The 24,419-nt window shown below is 36.8% G+C and overlaps 4 protein-coding genes across 6 annotated transcripts; 2 read left to right on the top strand and 2 right to left on the bottom strand.

The window, feature by feature from the left end:
* On the top strand, nucleotides 1-4,019 carry themis2 (thymocyte selection associated family member 2). The gene is made up of 6 exons (XM_058400366.1): nucleotides 1-378; nucleotides 1,190-1,330; nucleotides 1,650-2,075; nucleotides 2,189-3,375; nucleotides 3,640-3,754; nucleotides 3,883-4,019. The coding sequence occupies exons 1-6, from the start codon at nucleotides 273-275 to the stop codon at nucleotides 3,963-3,965; spliced, it is 2,058 nt and encodes a 685-aa protein (XP_058256349.1). The 5' UTR covers nucleotides 1-272; the 3' UTR covers nucleotides 3,966-4,019.
* A 72-nt stretch (nucleotides 4,020-4,091) lies between these two features.
* rpa2 (replication protein A2) lies at nucleotides 4,092-10,996 on the bottom strand. Its single transcript, XM_058400382.1, has 9 exons — nucleotides 10,838-10,996; nucleotides 8,983-9,077; nucleotides 8,767-8,868; nucleotides 8,524-8,637; nucleotides 6,653-6,727; nucleotides 5,966-6,082; nucleotides 5,539-5,673; nucleotides 5,189-5,283; nucleotides 4,092-4,468 (listed from the first exon to the last, which is right to left on the bottom strand). Exons 1-9 carry the CDS (start codon nucleotides 10,848-10,850, stop codon nucleotides 4,381-4,383), a joined length of 834 nt encoding a protein of 277 aa, XP_058256365.1. The 5' UTR covers nucleotides 10,851-10,996; the 3' UTR covers nucleotides 4,092-4,380.
* A 352-nt stretch (nucleotides 10,997-11,348) lies between these two features.
* Nucleotides 11,349-18,590, top strand: smpdl3b (sphingomyelin phosphodiesterase acid like 3B). 3 transcript variants are annotated; one of them, XM_058396514.1, is made up of 10 exons: nucleotides 11,349-11,490; nucleotides 13,825-13,902; nucleotides 14,108-14,215; nucleotides 14,595-14,811; nucleotides 15,008-15,105; nucleotides 15,208-15,351; nucleotides 15,497-15,666; nucleotides 15,774-15,954; nucleotides 16,068-16,201; nucleotides 16,794-18,590. In XM_058396514.1, the coding sequence occupies exons 3-10, from the start codon at nucleotides 14,146-14,148 to the stop codon at nucleotides 17,154-17,156; spliced, it is 1,377 nt and encodes a 458-aa protein (XP_058252497.1). In that variant the 5' UTR covers nucleotides 11,349-11,490; nucleotides 13,825-13,902; nucleotides 14,108-14,145; the 3' UTR covers nucleotides 17,157-18,590. The 3 variants fall into 3 exon arrangements, with proteins under 3 accessions (XP_058252497.1, XP_058252488.1, XP_058252507.1); XM_058396505.1 differs by having other exon boundaries at nucleotides 14,130-14,215; XM_058396524.1 differs by lacking the exon at nucleotides 13,825-13,902 and having other exon boundaries at nucleotides 11,409-11,490; nucleotides 14,130-14,215.
* mecr (mitochondrial trans-2-enoyl-CoA reductase) lies at nucleotides 17,399-20,271 on the bottom strand. The gene is made up of 10 exons (XM_058396538.1): nucleotides 19,896-20,271; nucleotides 19,717-19,814; nucleotides 19,038-19,169; nucleotides 18,791-18,934; nucleotides 18,588-18,690; nucleotides 18,360-18,462; nucleotides 18,123-18,196; nucleotides 17,977-18,037; nucleotides 17,799-17,871; nucleotides 17,399-17,668 (listed from the first exon to the last, which is right to left on the bottom strand). Exons 1-10 carry the CDS (start codon nucleotides 20,117-20,119, stop codon nucleotides 17,505-17,507), a joined length of 1,176 nt encoding a protein of 391 aa, XP_058252521.1. The 5' UTR covers nucleotides 20,120-20,271; the 3' UTR covers nucleotides 17,399-17,504.
* Nucleotides 20,272-24,419: the final 4,148 nt, after the last annotated feature.

Consider the following 24,419-nt stretch of genomic DNA (forward strand, 5'->3'; position numbering starts at 1 on the left):
TCTGTATTCAAGCATTTCGACTTGTTTTCACGGTAGTTCACATAAAAAAAAAAAAGTTAAAAAAAATTCACAGAAGTTGAATGGTCTGCGTATTTCACTGGGACTGTTAAAAAGAAACTAACGTGTTAGGAGGAAGTGGCCAGATCTCTGGTTATAAAGTATACTGAAGCGGAACCAGTGACATCTCAGATGCTTTGTCGGAAAAAAAAACCCTGTGCATTATAAATCGCATTTGTAGGCTCTAGTGTCGAGGGTTTTATGATTTTTTAGGGATGGAGGAAAGTGACGATGTTTTGGGTCTGCAGGATTACATCAAAAATGTAGACCATTCGTCCTTACCGCGCATATTGCAGGTCTGTTCTGGAGTTTATTTCCAAGGTAAGAAGGCTGTTGACAATGCATTGCTTTATTAATTCTTTAATCCTGACTTTTGAATGCTGCGATCTTTATGTAATATATTCATTAGGAGCATAATAAGATTATGAAGCTCCTATATGTCGCTATTAAGAAGGATTGCTGAACGCGCCTTAATTTCCTTCTTGTTTCTTAACTTCATTGGAGTTCTTCATCATCAAAACACAGGTCACACATGATCAGACATTTAGGTCAGTCAACCTTTATTTTTTAGCCCCACAGTCCATTTATGATTACAATGTTTTATAGGGTTTTTTTTGTTGTTGACTGATAAAGTAAAATGCTGATTATCAAAAATAAATTTTTAAATAATAGGCATTTAATAAAATAAATATAAAATAAAATAAGTACCATTACTTGTACTTGTACTTATACAACACTACTTGTACTAATGTTACCAGCTAGTTACTTTATCGAATGTCCCTCCGTAGTGTGTCTGTCTGACTTCAGTAAACTATCTAGTTAACAAGTTCACTAAAATAAAACTAACATTAGGCTAATTATCATTATCTAAAATCAATAGCCATGCAGTTCATTTCTGCCCACTCTTTTATTTCTATTCCTTTCACTGTAGTTGCTGAGTAAGTAAATCATCAGTTGTTTTAACACTTCTAATGCCATTTAAGCTGCCGGTTTAAACCCTGTTAATGCTGTATAGTCCAACCTATATTTTATTAGAGCTTTCATTCTCAGGATAGTTAGGTATAATTTCTTGTCTGCCAATGGCACTGCAATACGTTGTTTAATTAGTAGTGACTGGGGCATTGTTTTACAGGCTCAGTGTATGAGATCTCAGGGTGTGAAGTGTGTTTGTCTACTGGTGACTTGGTGAAGATTACAGGCATTAAGCTCCTGTCTGTCTCTTGTGAGGACATTATCAATAACACCTCATTTGAGCTGCCCCTCAACCATTCAGGTAGGTCTTGAAATAGTAATTGAATAAACATGGTTTCACACACTTGACAGTGGTACAAACAATTTGTCCAAAAAAAAAAAAAACCCCTGAAACATTTACTCTAAAAAAAGAAAAGAAAACATAAGGTTAAAATAAATTCTTGCTATTGTAAATCCAGTAGATCTTTAAAAAAAATTACAATGCAGTGAAGGGAAAATGTTATTGAATGCACAAGGACAAGTAAAATTTGAAGACAAAACTACATGCAACACTTTATATTCAAGTACCACTGGAACTAAAATGAACATTCCTTTTCTTTACTGTTCATGCTCATCCTCAGGTCTGTTCACACTGGTTCCTGAGGAGCTACCTTACAATACAATAGAGGAGATAGTAGGCCTGCTACCTGTTGGTGTGGATGCCTTTGGCTCATTCACCTTCTTTAGCAAAAATGAGCTTGTCATTGAGAACCTCACAGTTCCAGCTGGAACAAAGATGACTCTTCTAACTATTGAGCTCAATCAGAATGGGGAGAGTTTTGTTCGCTGTCGGCTCCTGGGCCAGCAGGAAGCCTCTGCAGAAGTGCACATTCCCCTCTCCTGTCACGGAGAGTTCTATGAATGCCAGAATGACCGTGGCTACACCCTTCAAGAGATCATGTACTCAACCAGGCTGTGCAGGAGACGATTTTCTAAGGGAACACCAAATAATTGTGGCAGCCCCTTGTTTTTTAACCCAGTCTATGAAATCCAAGGCATCATGCACAGTATGTACTACTGATTGAACTCACCCAATAATTCTTTCTTTCCAACATTAGTTTGAGTATGTAACTAAGTATCTTTGGTATTTGAAGCATGGTTATTATTGTTATTTTCACAGTGAGAAAGAACATAGTGACGTTTCCCTCCACCCTGGAAGTGGATGTAATTGACGTGACTGAACAGTGTAAGAATATAACATTCGTAACTCCACTATCTCTAGCTGAGGTAGCTGCTCAGTCAGAAGAGGCCTTTCCTACTATGGCAGAGATCTTGGAGGGACCTGTGGCTAATTCGTTCTTTTGCTGCAGCTGGTTCAAAGAGCTACAAAAAGGCAAGCATCTTGTGCTGCACAAGTGCAATAAAACTCACATGGTGTTAGCATGTGCCCCAAAGGGGAGAAAAACCAAGCAGTACTTCCTGCTTTCTCAGGGCTATAGCGGCCAGATACGAAGAAGAGCAAGGGAGTTTAGCTCAGTGTATGAAGTGTATATGGCAAACTGTCTCTCTCCAGGACTGAAAGTATCTGTGACAAAGCACTTTGAAGGTGTCGAGGAGGAAGGAGTGCCTTCTCTTACTGCTGGGGAACAGCTGGAAGTTTTGAGATTACAGACAGCAAATAGTTCAGAAGTGTTAGAGGCTGCACAGAGTGTGGAAAGCTTGATCTGCAAACGGATTGAAGATGAGGATGAAGATGATGACGATGACGATGAGAATGAGAGTGAGAGAACAGAAAGTGAGGTCTGCCTCCCTCTATTTACTCCAGCCAACTTTGTTGAGAAACTGTCAGACAAGAAAAAGTATGGTTTAGCCGAACTGGTCAAGAAGTTCTCCTTTCCTCTGGATGTCAAAGTGGTGAATCACGATAAAACCTTGGAAAAAGATCCACTGGCAGGTTTAGCAGCTCTGAGATTGGAAGGTATTCTAGAAGAGACCACTGTGCTCGCCAGCTTGCCTGATACTCCAGACAAATGCTTTGAATTGCCTGTTCGTTGGCTGCAACTATCTCTATCATTCATCACAGACCCCTTACCCTGGCCTGATTGCAAGAGTCCAGGGGTTCAACTACAGTCAGTCACTGAGGTAACAGAGGAATTCTACCATGAATATCATAAGCTTACCGAAAAACCTATGGCTCATCCTCCGCCACGTCCTCCTAAGCGAAGATCACTGGCCTTACCATCATCAAAAGCGTGTGCTGAGCCTAAAGATGCCACTCTGCCCATCAAAAGCAGCCACACTGCAAAACTGGACCGTTCGCCTCCATGCCAAACAAATCGTAGACCAGCTCCACCACCACCAAATGAAGTAAGCATTTTTCACATGAACCTCTTAAAACCTTCATTTAATTTCTGTCTGGTAAATTCTGATGCTTTTTGTTTTTCCTTTTTACTTTGTGTTCTTTCACATTTTAAAGATGTGCCTTAGCTATGGCTTTATTCAAATTTTTTAAAACCAAATCAAGTCTCCTGAGCACAATGTATGAACACTTCCCCTTTTCTTCAGCTTAATTACTCATAAATGTTGGCATCTTTACAGTCCTTCTCCTTCTGCTTCCTTTATGCAAATTAGAAAGAAGATGTACCCCCTCCTTTGGTTCCTAGAAAGTCTGTCACGGAGAGTTTAGCCATACCAAACATGTATGTGAAGTCCCCAAGACAACAGCATGAAAAGCCACATAATACAGGTCAGTGTTCATTAAAAAAATGCTTTAATCTATTTCATAGATGTCTAAATAAAAAAAAATATCAAGGCCTACAGAGAAACATTGCTTCTGACTAATTTTGAACCCCCTCCCCTTTTTAACCTAAACAGCAAGAAAACCATCAGACAGCGACCATGACTATGAACCTGTGGAAGACTTGCTAACTGCTCTTGATCATATCATGTTTTACTAGTCCTTTATAATCTTGAAAATGACACTTCATAGAAGATAGTCTTGTGGTTTGAAATGTGTAATGCATATAGAGATTGTATTTGAACTTTTTTATTAGGAAGTATGAAAATAAACAAATAATAACATCTAAAGAAGAAAAAGAATGAACCATTTATTAAACGATATAAATGTCTTTTAAAGGATAATGTGTACATTTATATTAAAATGTTTACAAAAAAACACTTGTTTGCTATTCTTTTCTGGATTTTCTATTTCCGCTTGCAAACTACACTCATTTTGAATGTTGGCGACGACACGACTCTTTCCTGTCCAGTATATGCTTCTTGCACTTGTTGAGGAAGTGAATACAATGTGTGAGCACAGACAGATTTAGGTGTACTATTATTGTTGCAGTGCTTAAAGTCGCAAGATGGGTCTTAGGCTTCTTGATCTGTTGATCTGAAGTGGTCCTCATCGATAGTAGAGAAAATGTGTCCTTCATTGCTGAGAAAGTCCACAACCTGCCTGTGAATACAATGAAGTGTATTGTGGTGTTTAGTGAATTCACTCTCGTAGTCTAGTGCAGTAGTTCTCAAACTGTGCGCACACACAGAGTGTGTGAAGTAAAGTCAGGGGGCCTGTCACTTTCATTTATAGTGGTGCAAATCACAACCCGTCATAATCAATGATATATGTTACATCAATGATGTAACAATTATTATGAAGTCCGTGTTCTTAGACTGATCCTTTAAACAAGTATATTTATAACTAAAGTTAAATTGGACCTAATGTGTTTTGTTGGTTCATGAAAAGAAATGTACACGGCTATGATAAATAGTAATAATTTTAAAGAAATCGGTCTGTAATTAGGGAGTCTGTAGGTGTAGGGGTCCTTTGGCTAAAAAAACAAAAAAAAACAAACAAAAAAACATTTCCCTGAACTAGTGAAATTGGTACATATAATTACTACACTACACCATTACACAACATTAGCAGCAGCCCATTGTTCATAAAGAATTGCATAAGAAGTATAGAAGTTATTGATTTTTTAGAGTGGTTTTAATTTAGGTCCTTATTTGGAAGCACCAATGAGTATTTAAAGCCTTTAATGTTGCATGGTCCAACCTTAGTAGTGATCATGCTATACAATCGTTCTCCAATCCATAATTCTGGCCAAATGACAGAAAAAGGTATAGATGTGTATTTATAAGTGTAAAAAGTATGCAAAGAGAAAGGAACAGGTACCTGATTACAGTCATGCTCATGCCACTTAGTCTTTGTTTTAGCTCCTGTATACTGATCCCCTGAGGTTCTGGGCAGCTCTTTATAAGACATAAAACCTACACAACAAAAAAAAAAAATCACAAACAAATTGAGTGTTGTGTCTTTAATTCTTTCATTCGCTGTTATATAAAGAGTAATGTCAATTTGTTTCTGCAGTAACCACTTCAATGACTCAAATATTAAGTATGGAATCAGACTAGAATGAAACCATTTGCACTACACCACAAAACATTTCAGTAACTTAATCATCTTATATTTACATTAAAATAATAATATACTCTGGTATTCATGGATTTATTATAAATTTTTACCTGATTTTGATTAGGGTTTAATCCATTATTTGCCATGGCACTGGCACCAGCGTAACTACCACTCATGCCCATGCCACCCAGGCCAGGGCGGGACATAGGCACCATGCTGCTGTTCATGCCGCCTCCTCCTCCAGTCTGAAAAAAATAGAGGGGAAAAAATTTTTCACTTGGTTCCAGCCTATTGACAGTGCATTCACACAGATTACACACAACAGACTTTAAAAAAAACCCCAAAAAACCTTTTTTTTGAGTTCATACCGTTTAGTCATGCTAATTTTACGCATTATATCCTGTATATAATATAGATGAGCATGCATGTTTCCAGCAGTACTAACACATTTGTTATATGAACTACAACACATTGGTAGGAGTTTTGTTGTTGCACAGGAAACACAATTGGTTTTGTGGCTGAGCAGAGGACTCTCACCATATTGTGTGGCTTGCTAAGCAGCATATGAGCTTGTACAACCTCCAGCATGTGAGATGTGATCTCATTCATATCCTCTAATGGCCGGACACTGAATGCCACCAAAGACCTGTTATTCTGTTACAGGAAAAAAAAAAACTTTCAGTTTCAGCTACCATGCTATGTGCAGAATCTATAAGCTGCATGCTAACATTAAGGGAGCTGCTATATTCAGCTCACATTAATGATATAAAAACAGACAATAAGCAAGAGGAGCTCAAATGAACATGGGGGGGGTTCCAAGGTGTAATATAATAACAGAGCACCCAAAACACCCTTTTAAAATTATTATTATACACTTATATTAATATACAATTATTATACATTCATGTAACTTGTATTAACTGTCAGTTCTTTTGCTGTTTTTGTGAATTTTTGAGTGATAACTTGTAGCAGCATAGTCCAAAATTAAAACAGGAAGTTCCTAATGATGTTTTGATTTTTCCTGGTCTCATAATGTCATCTATCAGGGAGCAAAATCTTAAACAAAAATAAATGTGGGAACAAATACTCAACACTCAACAGTGGCAGAATTCTAAAATGCATTCAACACAACTGCTTGATTTTAATACAATTCATAACTGCAAATAAAAATAAGTAGTAAAGGAAAAAAATAAATACAAATCAAAAGTAATCATTGTTCTTTACCTGAAACGAACGCAGATTGCCAGAGACTTTGACATAGGTGTCCGGAGGAATGACTGAGCTGTCCACACTGGGATCCTAAGAGTGACAAGTTGCACTTTTTTTTTTTTTTTTATAGAAAAAATATTATTTGCATCTACACTTATCGATGCAACGTAATTCAAATTTGTATCAGAATCAAATTTTAAGAAATGGTCATATACTAAACACCACAATCAAACTGTTTGTATACAATTGCACAAATAATAGCAATTTATATGCTTTTCAAATGAAAATATCAGTGAATGAAACTGATTACAGTGGTGGATAAATCATTAACCTGGGCTCCAAGGCCAAGATAATTACATGTCATTATTATTCACACTAATTATTTCTAGTTACATTTAACATTAGGGAAGTAACGTTGAACCTTCACGAAAGAGGAATCTGTGGTTCCTGGGGACAATCTGATTTTTTTTTAATAAAATCTCCTTCAACTTTAAGAGAGGAGTGTGAAAAAGTGCTGGTGAGGAAATGACTGCATTTGGCTTCTATAACTAGAATGATAATACAGGGTGGGGCGCAGAAACTTCACTTTTTTTGAAGGAAAATGAAAGAAAAATTGCTGCTGATGAACAAAATTTATTTTTTGATAATGAAAGAACATAATTTCAAATTATGCTGTTTTAAACAAAATATCTTGAAGCTGGTGGTCACCGTTCTCTGTGCACTGATGCAACCGATTTCTGACGTTTCCCTCTACACGTTCCAACATGTCCACCGAAATTCGGGCTATTTCCTGCCAAATAACATTCTTCAGCTGAAGCAGGTTTGTGGGGCGATGTTTAAAAACCTCTGCCTTGAGATATCCCCATAAAAAAAAAAAACACAGGGCGTTAGATCGGGCAAGCGCGCCGCCCACGGGATGTCACCTCTAATCGAGATGAGCCGTCCGGGAAACATTGCCCTCAAACATGTTGGAACGTTTCTGTGCCCCACCCTGTAGAAAATGATGCCTGTGTCAGGACTTTTACAAAGTGCTGACACTTCTACTTCCATATGTGTTAAATAAAATGCATTTTAGAATGAGCAAATTAATATAAACGTATAATTATGTTAGTCATGCCATTGTAGAATTTAAAATCAACACATTTGCCTTAACTATGCTGTAGATAGTCATTGGAATCAACACATTCTCTCTTCAGTCTATAAAACAACTGAAACAGGAATGAGAACTAAACTAAGAATTAAGAAATAACTTTTCCTACTCTGCATTTATCTTAGCCTTACTGAAGAGGAAGTTCATTCCTCTTTTGAAACATTTCAGTGCACCTAAATGAGCCATGCACATACAAAATGGTGAGATAATTATGAAAAAACATCTAAAACTTATAAAGCAAAATGCTTTGTAATGTAAAATCTCAATTTACCAGACCAATCTAAACTTTAGACTATGGACTTATTGCCATCGAATTACTCTTGATGTAACAATAGCATGCTTTTTCTATAATGGAATAATTAATTTTACTGTCACCATTATAGTTTATTATTTCTATTTAACTTATATTATGCATTAGGTTGCACACTATGCACTTTATAATAACTTCACGTTATTTTGTGTAGCACCCTGGTCCCAGAGAAACGTTGTTTCATTTGACCATGTACTGCATCAGCTATATATGGCTGAAATGACAATTTAATTAAATTTTTTAAAAAGCTTCTTTACTTTTTACTATTTTATTTTACACTATTTTTGACATATATGGTACTAGTACTCCTCTTAGCTATGCCGTGTGTTGACTTGGATTTCCCCTACCGGAGATTAATAAAGCTAAATTTTCTTATGTCATGTCATCTGCTACACCAAATAAGGAAGCATCTTGCTTTGGCCCTACCTCTGTATCTACCCATTGCTTTACATCCATGGGAGCCGCTGTCATGTCATCCACTTTGTACTGAATGTTAGTCATGGATTTGTCTGTGCTTCTGATGATTCCAACAATAGTGACCTATGAAACACACACAAATCACTGCATCACTTAGGGAAAAAAAGAGAAATACTTTATAAATGTTTAATACAGGATGCCATAGGAGAAATTAGTCATACATCATATTACTTTAATGGAAGTGAAACTCACTTGTGCAACCTCCACCTCGCCTACTCTAAAGACATCCTCTGCCTGGGCTGCAGACATGAGCTGTGACACTGTGCAGGGGACTATCTGCTGTGCCCGTGTCCTCTACAAAAAGCACACAAATGTAATACACACTACTAAATAAAGGAACAAAATGATGGGTGGCTATTTGAAACAGCAATGGTCTGTCTGTGCTTTCACTATATAACAAATACAGACCCCTTTTTTCTCTCCTCCCTGGGAAGCTGCAGGTGAGCCAAAGCCGCCTGGTGACTGAGTGTATCCTCCACCCATGCTAGCCTCTCCATATGATCCTAAAAGATAAGAAGAAGAAAACCACAGAGTTAACTCAGGCCATTTACAGTACATGAGACTTTGTCTTTGATTGCTTAATTTAAAAAAAAAAAAAAAAAGAGCACAGCCAGCAACAAGTCTAGTGACTTTTTGAGTAGATGTTGGGGTTCAATACACCAGAGATCAGGATCAGTTGATTCACCACCAGCATATAAATTCTGTCTGATCTGCACAAGGGCGATCCTCAATCATCACTACTGTCTGTTTGGCTGTACTTACAAGTAACACAAACAAGTTATTCCATCTATAACATTTCCTTTGTGTCTATATCCCAAATACTTACTACCACTACAGTGTTTTTAAATAATTCTTTTTTTGAATACACTACATTGCCAAAAGTTTTCGGACACCCCTTCAAATCATTGAATTCAGGTGTTGGGCTTGGCCCCTTAGTTCCAGTGAAAGGAACTCTAAACGCTTCAGCATTCCAAGACATTTTGGACAATTTCATGCTTCCAACTTCGTGGGAACAGTTTGGGGATGACCCCTTCCTGTTCCAACATGAGCCCAACCAGCACACAAAGCAGTCATGGATGAGTGAGTTTGGTGTGGAGGAACTTTACTGGCCTGCACAGATTCCTGACCTCAACCCAATAGAACACCTTTGGGATGAATTGGAGCAGAGACTGTGAGCCAGGCCTTCTTGTCCAACATCAGTGCCTGACCTCACAAATGCGCTTCTTAGAGGAATGGTCAAAAATTCCCATAAACACAATCCTAAACCTTGTGGACAGCCTTCCCAGAAGAGTTGAAGCTGTTAGAGCTGCAAAGGGTGGGTCAACTCCATATTAAATTCATGTGCATGTAACGGCAGACGTCCCAGTTTTGCAATGACTCGCAGTCTCCTCTCTAATTCATCCCAAAGGTGTTCTACTGGGTTGTCTTCATCCATGTCTTTATGGACGTTGCTTTATTCACTGGTGTGCCGTCATGTTGCAACAGAAAGCGGTCATCCCCAAACTGTTCACACAAAGCAGGAAATTGTCCAAAATGCCTTGGTGTGTGGAAGCATTAAGAGTTCCTTTCACTGGAACTAAGGGGCCAAGCCCAACCCCTGAATTCAATGATTTGAAGGGGTGTCCCAAAACTTTTGGCAATACAGTGTATATACTTTGTAGAACCTTGATCACAAACAGATGTTTCTTATAATCTAGTACAATCTGTGATGATTAATTTTTTTTTATCGTCATACAGACAACTTTTATGTCTTCCTTCTTAATGACATGTAAAAGACCACGACGATTTAACTAACATTAGATGGCGACTTCTAGTGGCTTTTTGATGCATTAGCATGTATTAGGTATTAGTAAATTTATTTAGTAATTTAATTTAATTCAATGATTAGTAAGTAGTATTAGTAATTCACATAAAACACTGGCAACCCCTTTTTATGTGTGTAATGAACACTCATCTGCTACACCTTCAAATTCACATCAGAACAGATGAGTATAGCCATCCATAATAAAGCTAGACTGCTTTTATTTATATTGAGTTGATGACAAGTCCGCCTCAATAATCTCCTCCAAGTGTAGCTAGTTAAGCAAGAGGAGTTAAACTCACTATAGTCTTAAGAGAATAAATTAGCTAAAGGAGTCCGTGTGGTTGAATATATGATGCGCTAGCACGGTATCATCTCTTCATAGAGCATACTTCTTAGCCGACTTAGCCCTCAAACTTTGTGAAGAAAGTTACGGACATTAAAGTTATTAAAGCTGCATACCTTGATTCCACATTTTATCAATATGAGCCAGAAGTTCTTCCAACTATAAGAATGAAGTTAGCAGCCTCCACAAACAATAACACTTATGTTTTTCGTGCCGCGCTCAATGCCTGTATTCCCCGCGCATAGGATATTCACAGGGGCTGGATTACAATTGGCTCCCTGTAGGTTTTTGAAGAACACTACGTAGGGCTCAGAAGCCATTACTTTAAAGGCTACGCAGTGCACTTATATAGGGAGTAGAGAAGAATTTGAAAAGCAGCCACTGAGTTCGCGCATGCGTTTCAAAACTGCCGGGAAAGCCAAGTTTTGAAAATGAAAACTTTATTGATACGAATGTGGTACAACTTTTGATAAGAAAAAAATAATAAAAATAGAGCGCTTGCTTTTGATGAATAAAAATGTTTTTATTTCATTATGGTAAAATGTTATTTGTCAAAATTTGTCATGAACCATTTATCTAATAGATAAATACTGCTTATAGACTTGCTTAAACAGTTGTCGAGTCAAGTGGAGAAGCTTTTATTATAGCCATTGCAACTATATATAACTGAAGCAATACATAGTGATATGACGTAACGTTCCTCCGGGACCATGGCGCTGCTTAAAAACAACATAGGGCTACACGAAACAACACAGAGTGTGAAATAATTGTAAGTATCAACTGTATTAACATTATTATAATTATAATATGACCACCTGCCTAATATTGTGTTGGTTCCCCTTTTGCTGTCAAAACAGCCCTGACCCGTCATACACTCTGCACTGTGCACACCTTTCTATCAGAACCAGCATTAACTTCTTCAACAATTTGAGCAACAGTAGCTCGTCTGTTGGATCGGATCACACGGGCCAGCATTCGCTCCCCACTTGTATCAATGAGCCTTGGCCGCCCATGGCCCTGTCACCAGTTCACCACTGTTCCTTCCTTGGACCACTTTTGATAGATACTGACCACTGCAGACCCGGAACACCCCACAAGAGCTGCAGTTTTGGAGATGCTCTGATCCAGTGGTCTAGCCATCACAATTTGGCTCTTGTCAAACTCGCTCAAATCCTTACACTTGCCCATTTTTCCTGCTTCTAACACATCAACTTTGAGGACAAAATGTTCACTTGCTGCCTAATATATCCCACCCACTAACAGGTGCCATGATGAGGAGATAATCAGTGTCATTCACTTCGCCTCTCACTGCTCATAATGTTATGGCTGATCAGTGTATTGGCTTAAGGGTTTGTTTTTAATTAATGGTTTTTCTGGATGGCTGCTTTTACCATACCTCAACCAAAAGTGTTTTAGTGTTATACTCAAACACCCGAATGCCAGGATTATTTGCACCATCTACCACTCCAGGTAGTGTTGTTTTCCAGGGTGTAACTCCTGGACTCAGGAACATTGCACTGATTGGAGATCCTGTACAAATTAACTTAGTTATTTTCTACTTATTGTCATTAATAATGTTTTATGATTTATAACACTACATATGTTCACAATCAATTAATCAATCATTTTTCCTGCCACTAACACATCAACTTTGAGGACAAAATGTTCACTTGCTGTCTAATATATCCCATCCACTAACAGGTGCCATGATGAGGAGATAATCAGTGTTATTCACTTCACCTCTCAGTGCTCATAATGTTATGCCTGATCCGTGTAGTATCAACTTTTAGGAATAAAACAGGTGGAGTGACTAATTATATCGGATTACTGGTGTCACTGTGAAAGAAACCACCAAATGGCTTAAAACTGACCAATTTTTTGAAATCAACCCAGCAAATGTCATGATACAATATTGAGCAGAAAATCATAGTGCACTATAAAATGACTCTTGGCAGTTAAGTAACCTTGCCATTGGCTCGTCCATTAGATTTCTGAGTTGACGCCCAATTACGAGATCAAGATGTTTTCCCATTTAAAATTTTATATGATATTGTGTTTTTCTGCCAAATGCCAGAAATGTTAAATGCCAGAAATGTAAATGTAAGATATTTCAGTGATCTCTATAAGGATTGTACTTTTGCAGTTGTGTAAAACTTTCCTCTGTATTTAAACAGCCAATTTGTCACCTGTTCTATTATCCTATTTATAAATTATAATTGTTTACCACAAATGTGGGCAAATTTCCCTTAGTTCAACCTCTCTCAAAAGTCATCATTTCAAGGATCTACTGTCAACTTTTGGATTTAGTGTTTCTTTCTTTTGCTAAATCTAAATGTGTCTGGGAGCATGAGCTGGGTGAGGATTTGTGGATGAATGGTGGGAGTGTGCCTTTAAAAGAATACATAATGTACAAACACAATATGTACACAGGATTCACTGTTCAAAGGCTTGGCTTTAATATATCCTAACATGGATGACATCTCTGACAGATGCCACACTTCTGTATGTAATTTGAGCCATATATTTTTTTTTGTCTTATGCCTCAAAATTATTTTAATAGCTACTTAGAGACTATACTTAAAGTTTGATGTGTGCCCTACTACTGCACCTCTTTATTAGTAAGTTTATTATTTTTCTGTAGAAGTCCACCAAAACCACAACTATTTTGCTATGCTTTGTCAATACTATGGTAGCTGGGTATTTTTCTATGATGGATAACAACCACTTATAACCTACTTAAATTCCACCCAAACTTTGCCCTCTGCCTGATGTTCTTTCATCTCACCCTTTCCCCCCCTTTTCCCATTTTTATTGTGTCAGTATAATATTTGGATATTTGGATTTAGAAGCAAATTATCAGTAGATAATGAGACACATTTTAGAAAACTAATGAAAGATATTGTGAATATTATTTATCATATGCAAATATTATTAATAATATGAGCACATTATTATTCATGTTATGCATTCATTTAGGCTCTTTTGCCAGGATATTGATCCAACTTATACTTATGTTGCAACAACATATGCCTAGCTTTGGGTCGGCTAATTACTGTTCACTTTCATAGCATGGACAAAGTCCTCATCTCACTTTCCCCTTTAGGCTGTTGGGTGTATGACTTTACTCCAGTTGATTTAAAAAAAAAAGAAGAAGAAGCAGAAAACAGTGCTGGGGAAACACGTATGTTGACAACTGATTTTTTTTTAATGAACATGTACTAACATAGGCTTCAAGAGTGTTTGTTACTGATTACATATATTTTGCTAGTGGTGTTAAATGGGTTAAGATATTAATGTGAGTCAGTCCACTTGCACCATCTGCTTTATCTTATCTGTCATTTTACTGGCAGTTGTTGATTGCATGCCTTTGCTAAATCATGGGCCAGCTGCTTTCTGCTTTCACTGTAGTTGGTGAAGTCTCACTATGGACTGCATCTTGAAAGTTCTTGTTCTTGCTGTTTTAAGTATCTCTGGGCAAGGCAAGCTGTTGACCGGTGAGTACTGTAAAAAGCTTATCTGTAACATATACATCTGTGAAGATGAAATAAGCTTAAAATGATGATGATTATTATTAAGTATTTCAAGAGTATGTAACCAGCTAGTGTACTATATAAATATTAAAGGCAGTATTATAGGAATACAAAACTGGTGGAGAACAAATTTTAAAAATAGTCCTTGGCTCTTGAATCAAGTTAGGAGTTAACTATAAACATGTACAGCAGTGGTAAGTTAAAATATAATCACAAGTTACCATGCATGTTAACATTATTGTTGAGATTGTGTGGTCTGGCTTAGAAGTAAAGACATGAAAGTGGCTTAGGTGTCACAGTGTAGATTAAAATGATACAAGTACATTTCATTTATGCATTTCAGGTAGCTTTTGGCATATCACAGACCTCCACTGGGATCCTACATACAAATTAACAGATGGAAATTTAGGATCAGTATGTGATTCAAGTGGGAATCGTCCAACCCCACAAGCGGGGAAATTTGGAGACTACCTTTGTGATTCACCATGGGACCTCATCAGTTCCTCAGTGCATGCTATGAAGAATATCCTACCTGATCCAGACTTCATTATTTGGACTGGGTATTCACTGTCATTCGGGATACGTATTTCTTAAGGATACTGTAAAATATACAGCTGTGAACTTATTCCCTTTTAAACACAGAAATCTAGTTCTTTAATTTTATTTACATTGATAATAAATGTCATCCATGAAATGTGTTTCAACCAGCATATAGTTTCTGACATTTAATACTAAATATTTGAACCTTTTCCACAGCGATGATACACCTCACGTTCCTAATGAAGAACTGGGAGAAGAGGCAGTTTTGAGAATAATTGGCAATCTCACGAACCTCATAAAAACACTGTTTCCTAGTATGTACTGTATATATATAATATATGGATTACATACATACCTAGGTATATCCAGTGCAATTAAAAGTATAGATCATGAAACTTTTTTTTTTGCTTTCTCAGAAACAAAGGTCTACTCAGCTTTGGGCAATCATGATTACCATCCAAAGAGTCAGTTGCCACCCACACAAAGCAACATTTATGAGCAAGTACAAAAGCTATGGGAAGACTGGCTGGATCCAGCATCAAGGGATACTTTTAGAAAAGGTAAAACAGTCTGTGGAAGTCTTTCCAAATGTGCAAAGATATTGAAGAAACCTCTGCAAACACATTTAACCATGGGTCTGATTGATTTTTAATGTAAGAAATGAATTTCAATATTTAAGAGGAATTCATTTTGTTTTGTTTTCAGGTGCATATTATACAGAAAAGCTGCTAAATCAAACCGGGTTCAGAGTTCTGGTCCTAAATACTAATCTGTATTATGACCAGAACAAAATCACAGAAAATATGAAAGATCCAGCAGACCAATTTAAATGGGCAGACCAAGTGCTCACTGAAGCTGTCAAAAACAAGGAAAAGGTCACATTTTTCTTTATATTACACAAGTTATCAACAAAGGGTAAATAATGGACGTTTGTATTGTATAATGTTCATATGAATAGTACTGCCTCTTTTCCCTTAATCAGGTGTACATTGTGGGTCATGTCCCTCCTGGTTTTTTTGAGAAGAAACGACATAAGCCATGGTTCAGGCCTGAGTTCAATCAACAATATATAGAGCTTATTCAGAAACATCATGACATTATTATCGGCCAGTTCTTTGGTCACCACCATACTGACAGCTTTCGGATGTTCTACAGTTCAGCAGGTATCATCAGTCATATTGATTGTGAACATATGTAGCGTTATAAATCATAAAACATTATTAATGACAATAAGTAGAATATTTCTGTCACAAAATAACTAAGTTAATTTGTACAGGATCTCCAATCAGTGCAATGTTCCTGAGTCCAGGAGTTACACCCTGGAAAACAACACTACCTGGAGTGGTAGATGGTGCAAATAATCCTGGCATTCGGGTGTTTGAGTATAACACTAAAACACTTTTGGTTGAGGTATGGTTAAAGCATCCATCCAGAAAAACCATTAATTAAAAACAAACCCTTAAGCCAATACATTAATCAGGCATAACATTATGAGCACTGAGAGGCGAAGTGAATGACACTGATTATCTCCTCATCATGGCACCTGTTAGTGGGTGGGATATATTAGGCAGCAAGTGAACATTTTGTCCTCAAAGTTGATGTGTTAGAAGCAGGAAAAATGGGCAATTGTGAGGATTTGAGCGAGTTTGACGAAGGGCAAAACTGTGATGGCTAGGATCAGAGAATCTCCAAAACTGCAGCTCTTGTGGGGTGTTCCTGGTTTGCAGTGGTCAGTATCTATCAAAAGTATCCTTTAAGTCCTATAGGTTGTGGGGCCCTACCTCCCAACTTACAGGATTTAAAGGATCTGGTGCTAATATCAACACCTTCAGGGATCTAGTCCATGCCTCAACGGGTCAGGGGTGTTTTGGCGGGGGGCACATAATATTAGGCATAATGTTATGGCTGATCAGTGTAATGTTAAACATTTTCATTTTAAAACTCCCTCGTTTTTTAAAGACAATCTGTGTGACCAAGTCTCTTCAATTCCAAAATCTTTTAGGACATAGTGACCTATTACCTGAACTTGACCCATGCAAACATGGCACGTGCACGCTGGGAGAAGGAGTATCGTTTGACTGAAACGTTCAAAGTGCCGGATGCTTCCCCTATCTCCATGCACCAAGTGTTGGAACAGATAGCACATGAGAACTGCTACCTGCAGAAATATTATGGCTTCAACTCTGTAAACTATGACTTATCAGTATGCAACGCAGACTGCCGTATTGACCATGTGTGTGCTATGAGAGAGGTTAGCTTTGAGGCTTATGAGCACTGTGTGGAGAAGGAAGGGGCTTCTTCTGCTATCCCAGCACTTCTACCTATAATGTTCACACTTGCTATAAGCCTGTGGGCCAGCTACTAATCCTAATGATTGTACATAAATCTATATGCTCTGCATTGTGCAATATTGGTATTGAAACTCTACTCATACTTATGTTTAAGGTTTAATCAGAAAGAGACATATCTCCATTTATCAGTGTATATGTAAAAGAAAATAATTCATCCTCACAAACATACGCATAAACTGGGTGAGGTGCAAAAATTTAACCTATTAAATAATACAAAGTATCCGAGGCTTCAAATAATATGAAACATTTTTGAAGATAACACAAATTGATAGTATTTATTGGATTTTAATGTTAAAAGCACAATTTTTGTATATGGATATGGTGCAATAATTTCTATTGTTAAAAGCTGAATTTGTGAGGGATCACATGACCAGGATTTGTTTAGAGGAAATATATGGCTTCATGGCATTGTCCAGAGCTTTGTGGAAGTCCTTCATTTCCACTTCTGTGCAGGATGGGGCTGACAGCTTTCCAGCACGGATTAGTGTACTTAGCTCTTCCAACATGAAACGCAACGCCTCTTCATCTATGCAAATCACAGAAGAAAACAACAACTTATTGCCATGTCCCATCATATGTCAAGTGTATTTGTTTTCCATACATGCACCAGGATAATGAGGTTTGTTAATTCACAAAGTAGGAGTTTTTGTGCTTACTCTGCTTATTGTCTCTTTTCCACTGAGTGACCCAGAATCCTCGTACTTTTACATCCTTGAAGATGAGAGCACTCTAAACAAAGAAAGAACAGCTTAAACAGACCCTTTTAAGACAGCTTAAAAGACCCTCAGTATATACACGTATGCCTTGTATGCAGTTTAAAATATATGAGGTTACCACAGGCACAGTAACTGGTTGCTTGGCCATCCCCCCATATGTCACCATGGTGCCCCCAGTTCTACACAAAACAGAGCACAAACAGTATCAGCAAAACTCTTCCTTGATCATTAAATCCACTTGCTTTTCTTAGCAATGCAACTTACTGTAAATGTCGAAGAAGCTCTGTGGCACTTTTTCCTCCCACACCATTAAGGGCCAGTTTGGGTCGAGGACAAGCCTGTATCAGATAAACATCATTTAGATTATTAGTAGCTTTCTTGGGTTTTTATTTTTTATTTTTTTATAAACTAGCCATTGTAGTGTTGCTCTAGTTAAACACACACACACAAATGCCATCTAAAACTAAAATCCTAGGTTAATTATTATTTTTGGAAACCAACCTTGAAGATGTCCTTAATTTCCGGCTTTCTTAACATCTCCTCTGTAATGACGTAAGTGGCTCCCATTGCTCTTAGTCTGTCAGTCAGCTGTTGTAGGTCCGGTCTGGAGAAGCAAATCATACACTTTTGTTTTCACTTCATCCATGAATACAAATGAACTGTAAACTATTTTTTGAGCTAAAAAAAAATTGCAGCCAAATTATAACAATCATTAAAGGATCTTTTTACCTGTCTCTGACTACATTGATTGTATGGACACCCTTTGCTGCTGCTATCTGGATCACAGCCTGTCCAACTCCACTGTTAGCTGCATTCTGGATGACTGTGTCTCCTAAAATCATAGGTTATAATAAACGCACATTTGAACAGTATTCACTTTTTAACATGAGGCCAAAATAATACTGAACCGTTTATCACTGGCATAAAATTACCTGGCATGAGACACTCAAAATCAGAGAGCATTCGGAATGCAGTGCAAGGGTTGACTCCTAGAGTGGCAGCTGAAAGGATGGAGATATCACTGGGCACTGTCACCAGATCATCTTCACTGAAAACAGCAGCAGTCCTCCATGTGCCTATACAAAAATATGTAAATTAAAAAAAATAATAATAAAAAAAATAAAAAATATGACAAAAATTAAGCATATTGTGGATACAGGAGCTACATTACAGACTTACCTAGACCAGCATCTCTAGGAATGACCCAGTCACCCACTTTCACCGTTTGGACCTGACTGCCCACTTCTAAGACCTGACCCACTCCCTCATTACCACCAACAGCTGGAAGATCAGGCAGTATAGCGTAGGTTCCTATTTAAGCAGACAGAGCATGTGAATAGCAGTGGGTTAAATTAACCTCAGCAGTGATGCATATTTGCTTGCGCATATGCAGTTTATTATGATATAGTGCATTAATAGAAGAGTTTTAGTTGTTTTGAACAGGTCTGAAAAAATTCAGTTTAGTCTGGCTAGTTACCAGCTGACAAAACGCAGGCCATGCTCATCAAAGTGGTAGACCATCTTTGCCGGTAAGCAAGATAATTTCAAGCTTCCTTATACCTTGATCAAACTGATTATTAAATGTTTCAACATTACCATTCTCTTTTTTTAAAAAACAAAACAAAAAAACAACACTTGTATGATGTTGCAGTAGTAGTAGGGGATTCCTTAATACTAAAATTAGAGGAGTAGACAGATGGTAGCTGGTCAGAACAAGTTGGAGCAGAGATACTTCTTTTGTTTCATGTATAACTTTTTTTGTACAGTTATCTGCTCTAGGTTTTCTCATGAAATCAAGTAAAATGTGAAAGCTTGACAATGAAACCACAATAAAGTCTTGTACTCGCATTGTTCTTGCCTTGGATCATGTTTATATCCGAAGGGTTGATGGGAGCTGCAAGCATTTTCACAAGGGCACTTTTAGCTTCCAGTTCGGGAAGTTTGCGAGTATCCAACCTGCCAATGACAAAAGGCAACAGAACTGATGGCAGGTGTCTGGAGGTGGGATCGTGTTTATGTTATGTAACCCGTGCTTACTGGACCACTTGTGATGGATCTCCATGACTCCTGTACACTAGCTCGGTGCTCTCTGTGACTGGTGGTCCTGTTGAAAAGTAAGAGCGGGAAGTGTTGCCCTGCAGCACAGTCGTACCACTGGAGAGAACCCAGGAGGGACTGGTGGTGACCAAAGCTCCTCCACACGCCGATTTCTTAAGCGACAATGCCCGGGACAAAACCCGCGCAAGACGCCACACTCCCATCTTACCGCGAGGCTTCCTAACTATATCACTCGCGATGTTTGCATCTTTGTATATTAACCGCAGTCTGAACTGTCAACATTCCTCAACAACAAAACCTTGTACACTAGGCAGCCATGTTGTTGCGCAATAGGTCTTTATCTTCTTCTACGGTTTTTAAAGGCTGTTGGCAAATTAGCATCAGTGCATTACCGCCACCTAATGATCTGGAGTACTGTGGCCTGAACTAAACGGTTCAGTTTACACTACAATATAATAACAAAACACACATGGAGGAGGGGTTAATGAGAGGAAATATTATCCATTCTTTAAATTAACCCCTCTGTTTTTGAGGCATTTCACTTTATTTCTACTTACTATAATTAGTGTGGTTGTGATGATGGTGTAAAAGCACCATGACAAACATCCACATGCTTGTATGACACCCTTTTTAATTCTTTTTGATTGTTAATGACAGTAGAAAGAACATTATTCATAATCAGACTTTCCGGTGTTTATAATGATTTATAATCACACCCTCTAGTGTCTCCTAAATGAGTCTGGTTCCTTTCATGGTTTTTTCCTCTTACCATCTGAGAGCTTTCCCTTGCCACAGTTGCCTCAGGCTTGCTAATTAGGGATGGTTTTGTCAAACATTATTCTTGGACTATTTTACTATGTTCCTTGTTTATTTGTTTGTTTGTTTGTTTGTTTAGCATTGTCAACAGTGACAATTCTTTCATGTTCCATAACATATCATTCTTTCCCTCAGCCATTAGACTTTTAAACAGGTAGCCACAGGACATAGTCTCATCTCATCTCATAGTCCAATTTAGTTGGACTAAATTGCTCCTTCTCATTTTGCACATTTGTTAATGTTACTGCTGCTATTATTATTATTATTATTATTATTATTATTATTATTATTATTATTATCAAGTAGCTGCATCTCAATTTCACATTGTTAATGTTACTGCTGCTGCTATTATTATCTACAGTTCAATTTGCACATGTTACTGTACTATTGTTTTGCGCTATTGTAATATTGTGCACTTGCACATACAGATATACATAGTCTATATTTCTAATTATGTGGAATAGTTTTATTTTTTATTGTGTGTGTGTGTGTGTTTATTTTTTACATAGCTTTTGCACTTGTCTTGGCATTCACTGTGGACAGCAAAAAAGAATTTCATTGTACAGGGAAAATTGTTTTTCTCACAGTGCACATGACAATAAATGCTTTGGTTCTTTCATGTTTTCCTCTCATAACTCCCTTTTGGTTATCATTTTTATGAGTATTGAAATGGTTGTTATGAAAAATGGTAGACACTGGAGGTGTGATGCCCTGATTATTCTCTGATGGATAGCCTGCTTTGTAAAAACATTTGCATCCAGAAGAAGCTGCAACACACTCATCTGCTTATATTACATATATTTGGAAGATTTAAGAATTCACTAAATTGCATTTCTAGCCTAAAACATCCCTGTCTGTCTCAAAATTAAATATGATTGGGTTTTTTTTATTTTGCCACTTTAGTGATTATTGTCACTATTATTGTCTATTATTGTCATTGCTGTGTCTCAAACAGAAAACTCACCTTATATTCAGAGGTATTTAGTATTTCTCTATCCAAGACTGGTTTGTAAAACAAACCTTTCGGAAGGTTGTTCCTTGTGAATTTTTATTTAATTTAAACACTAACTGTGAAAGGAAAACCCATAAGTATTTGTTGTTCATAATAACTGTCAGTACAACAGTAAAATGAACAGTAAAATGATGTGATTTAAGTCATGAGGCTAGTTACTTTAGCAGACATGGATGTTTTTTTTGTTTTTTTTTATTGCTGAGCTAACCTGAAATAACAGGCATCCTCTTTATTTACATTCACTTTGTCTGAATGTCATTTAAAAATATCAGCACACAAAATAAGTCTTTGGTAATTCTCATGTTTATTAGTTAAACAAATAAATAAAAGAAAAGAGGAGTGTTTCTCTAGCGACCCCTTTTGTAAATGAAGCAACATTTAGCTTGGGAACCTCTGGTGTATGTGAATTTATATTCCACAAACCTCCTAATTTAATGTTAGTTGTTTATCTGCTGGGTCCAAAATGGTTACCTTAATAGTAGTAGTAGTAGTAATAATAATAATACTTGTGTATATTTCCAATAAAATTTTGTTTACGTTTCAATTTTTCCTAATATCTAAAAATGTCTCACAGACACTACTTAGTGTTTCATATTCTTTGTAATCAGTGAGGTGCATTGCATTAAGGACATTCATATTCATAAATATTTAAATGTAGTTCTGAAAACCAGCTGAATGGTAGCAGGCTACTTATGTCTTTATTCATGCCTTCATTAAATCTTAAATCTAACTAAAAAAATAGACAGCCTGTTTAAAGTTGTTTTATAGAACTGAATTTATTAAACAGTATCAACGGGGGTTTCCTGAAATTGCTTTAGACCCAGCCATACTGCAATGCATACTTCACAATCAATATGCTTTAGAACAGAAACTCATATTGGCAATTCGGTCATTTTTTTTGTTTTTGACAAACACACATTCAGAAAGCTTCGAATGGTTTTTAAAGAATATAAATTTTAATCGTCAGAAAAGTATTTACCAAATTAGCCCCAACAGGACAAATGATAGACTGTGATAGAAATAAAAATAATTACAAAATACATATATATATATAAAGTAATCAAAAGCTATCAAAAAACATGAGGTAAATATTTGAGGGTTTGTTTTTGCTATGTGATTGAAGTTGACTTTTTTGCCTGTAATATCTGAATTTAGAATAAAATTCCATCATAAACGCATTTGGAAAATTGTAATACAAATGGAAAAAACAGCCAACAAAGGCAGATGTGCTAAAATGATGTTCCATCTTTGTGCAAATACACAAGTTCCCTTATGCCTTTAAATGGCCTGGAAAAAAAACTAATACATTTTGTAACACAACATATGTTCTATATGTTAAAAAATAAAATATTTGGTTAATTAAGTGTTATAATAATAGAATGATTGTTGGTAGTCATATATTCTAAAGAAATTACTTTAAAAAATAGAAGAAACATAAGGTTACATAACATGATTGTTAATGTTACAGTTTAATAATGCTGGTGTGATACTGGAATTGTCATTTTTTTTCCTCCAACATGCATCACTCCTAATGACTGTATCCAACAAACATCTGACAATCTTATGTGTTCCCTGAGATTTTTAGGTTTGTGGTTAATTGACATAGGTTACAGCTATGTCAAAACATATTGCTCAGAACAAATAAAAACAGCAAGAGTAAAATGAGCAAAAGATGGCAAATATAAGCTCCATGATTAATGCAAACTTGCACTGATAAACATATATAAAGTACCCAACACTCATTTTCAGTCTAACAAAACTGTGCATAGTAGAATTATCAGTCTGTAAATTAAACAACATTAACATCTCATAAATAATGGGAGAAGATGGATGTGTATAATAAAATCAATGTAAAGGGAAAGGTATTTGAGGAAAAGCCATAGCAATAAATATTCTTCTTATAGGTTGACATATATGGTATATATTAAATGTATAAGAAAGTCTGCTAGGTTCTTTTTTTTAAAGACTAGTAAGGCTAGATCTGTATGCACCTCATCTTCCTAAAAGGGAAAGCAGGCAACGTCTTCATGAATTAAACATGGTTTTTATCAAAAGAATAAACTCTTAGAAAAATGGCAAACATTAGTAGAACTGGCAGTAGCAGATGAATTCAGACTATAATTTTAAAATAATCAGTGAAATTAATAACTGAGGTCATTATTTTAAAATAATCACAATCTATAACTTAACAGGGATAAAACAAACAAGAATCACTGGCAAGCCATGCCAACGTAACATTCATTTGGCCCCAAGTGTTGAGGTCAGTCGATTGTAAACACACCCCAGCCCTGTTCCAGACCCTGAACCTCATAATAAATATCCCTGAAATACACATTCTTTACAGAGTAGTGTCTCCACAGCCTCTGCTCTTTGTCGGACAGTCAAAATGTCACATTCTCCATAACATTATCAAAGCATGTAGAAAAGTATAATCACAAGTCAGATACAGTGAGGTCACTTCTGTTATTGAGATTCAATAATGCACTGTGAAAATTCCTGAGTATAAAACAATTTTATCCCTGAGTTTTACACCGAAGACAAAATGGTTCGTTCTTCTGACATATCTGAGGTAGTTCCAAAAGCAGCACTGATTAGGAACCCATGTTCACCTTTTTTATTGTAGTGGTATGATTGACTTGTGAGCTCTATCCCAAACTCCTCTGTGCACGTTTGCC

The sequence above is a fragment of the Hemibagrus wyckioides genome, linkage group LG01 (genome assembly GCF_019097595.1).
Source record: "Hemibagrus wyckioides isolate EC202008001 linkage group LG01, SWU_Hwy_1.0, whole genome shotgun sequence".
NCBI classification, from domain to species: Eukaryota; Metazoa; Chordata; class Actinopteri; order Siluriformes; family Bagridae; genus Hemibagrus; species Hemibagrus wyckioides.

Bases quoted from the DNA above. Each gene is read 5' to 3' on its own strand.
- rpa2 (XM_058400382.1), bottom strand. The intron at 8,638-8,766 runs GTGAGTTTCACT...TGTGTTTCATAG, and splicing joins GCGAGGTGGAGGTTGCACAA to GTCACTATTGTTGGAATCAT. The intron at 6,083-6,652 runs GTAAAGAACAAT...TTCCTGTAACAG, and splicing joins GCAATCTGCGTTCGTTTCAG to AATAACAGGTCTTTGGTGGC.
- smpdl3b (XM_058396514.1), top strand. From the start codon at position 14,146: ATGGACTGCATCTTGAAAGTTCTTGTTCTTGCTGTTTTAAGTATCTCT. The intron at 14,216-14,594 runs GTGAGTACTGTA...TATGCATTTCAG, and splicing joins GCAAGGCAAGCTGTTGACCG to GTAGCTTTTGGCATATCACA. The intron at 14,812-15,007 runs GTATTCACTGTC...CCTTTTCCACAG, and splicing joins GACTTCATTATTTGGACTGG to CGATGATACACCTCACGTTC.
- themis2 (XM_058400366.1), top strand. From the start codon at position 273: ATGGAGGAAAGTGACGATGTTTTGGGTCTGCAGGATTACATCAAAAAT. The intron at 2,076-2,188 runs GTATGTACTACT...TTATTTTCACAG, and splicing joins AATCCAAGGCATCATGCACA to TGAGAAAGAACATAGTGACG. The intron at 3,755-3,882 runs GTCAGTGTTCAT...TAACCTAAACAG, and splicing joins TGAAAAGCCACATAATACAG to CAAGAAAACCATCAGACAGC.
- mecr (XM_058396538.1), bottom strand. From the start codon at position 20,119: ATGGGAGTGTGGCGTCTTGCGCGGGTTTTGTCCCGGGCATTGTCGCTT. The intron at 18,691-18,790 runs GTAATTTTATGC...CTATGATTTTAG, and splicing joins TTTTGAGTGTCTCATGCCAG to GAGACACAGTCATCCAGAAT. The intron at 18,038-18,122 runs GTAAGTTGCATT...TGTTTTGTGTAG, and splicing joins GAGCTTCTTCGACATTTACA to AACTGGGGGCACCATGGTGA.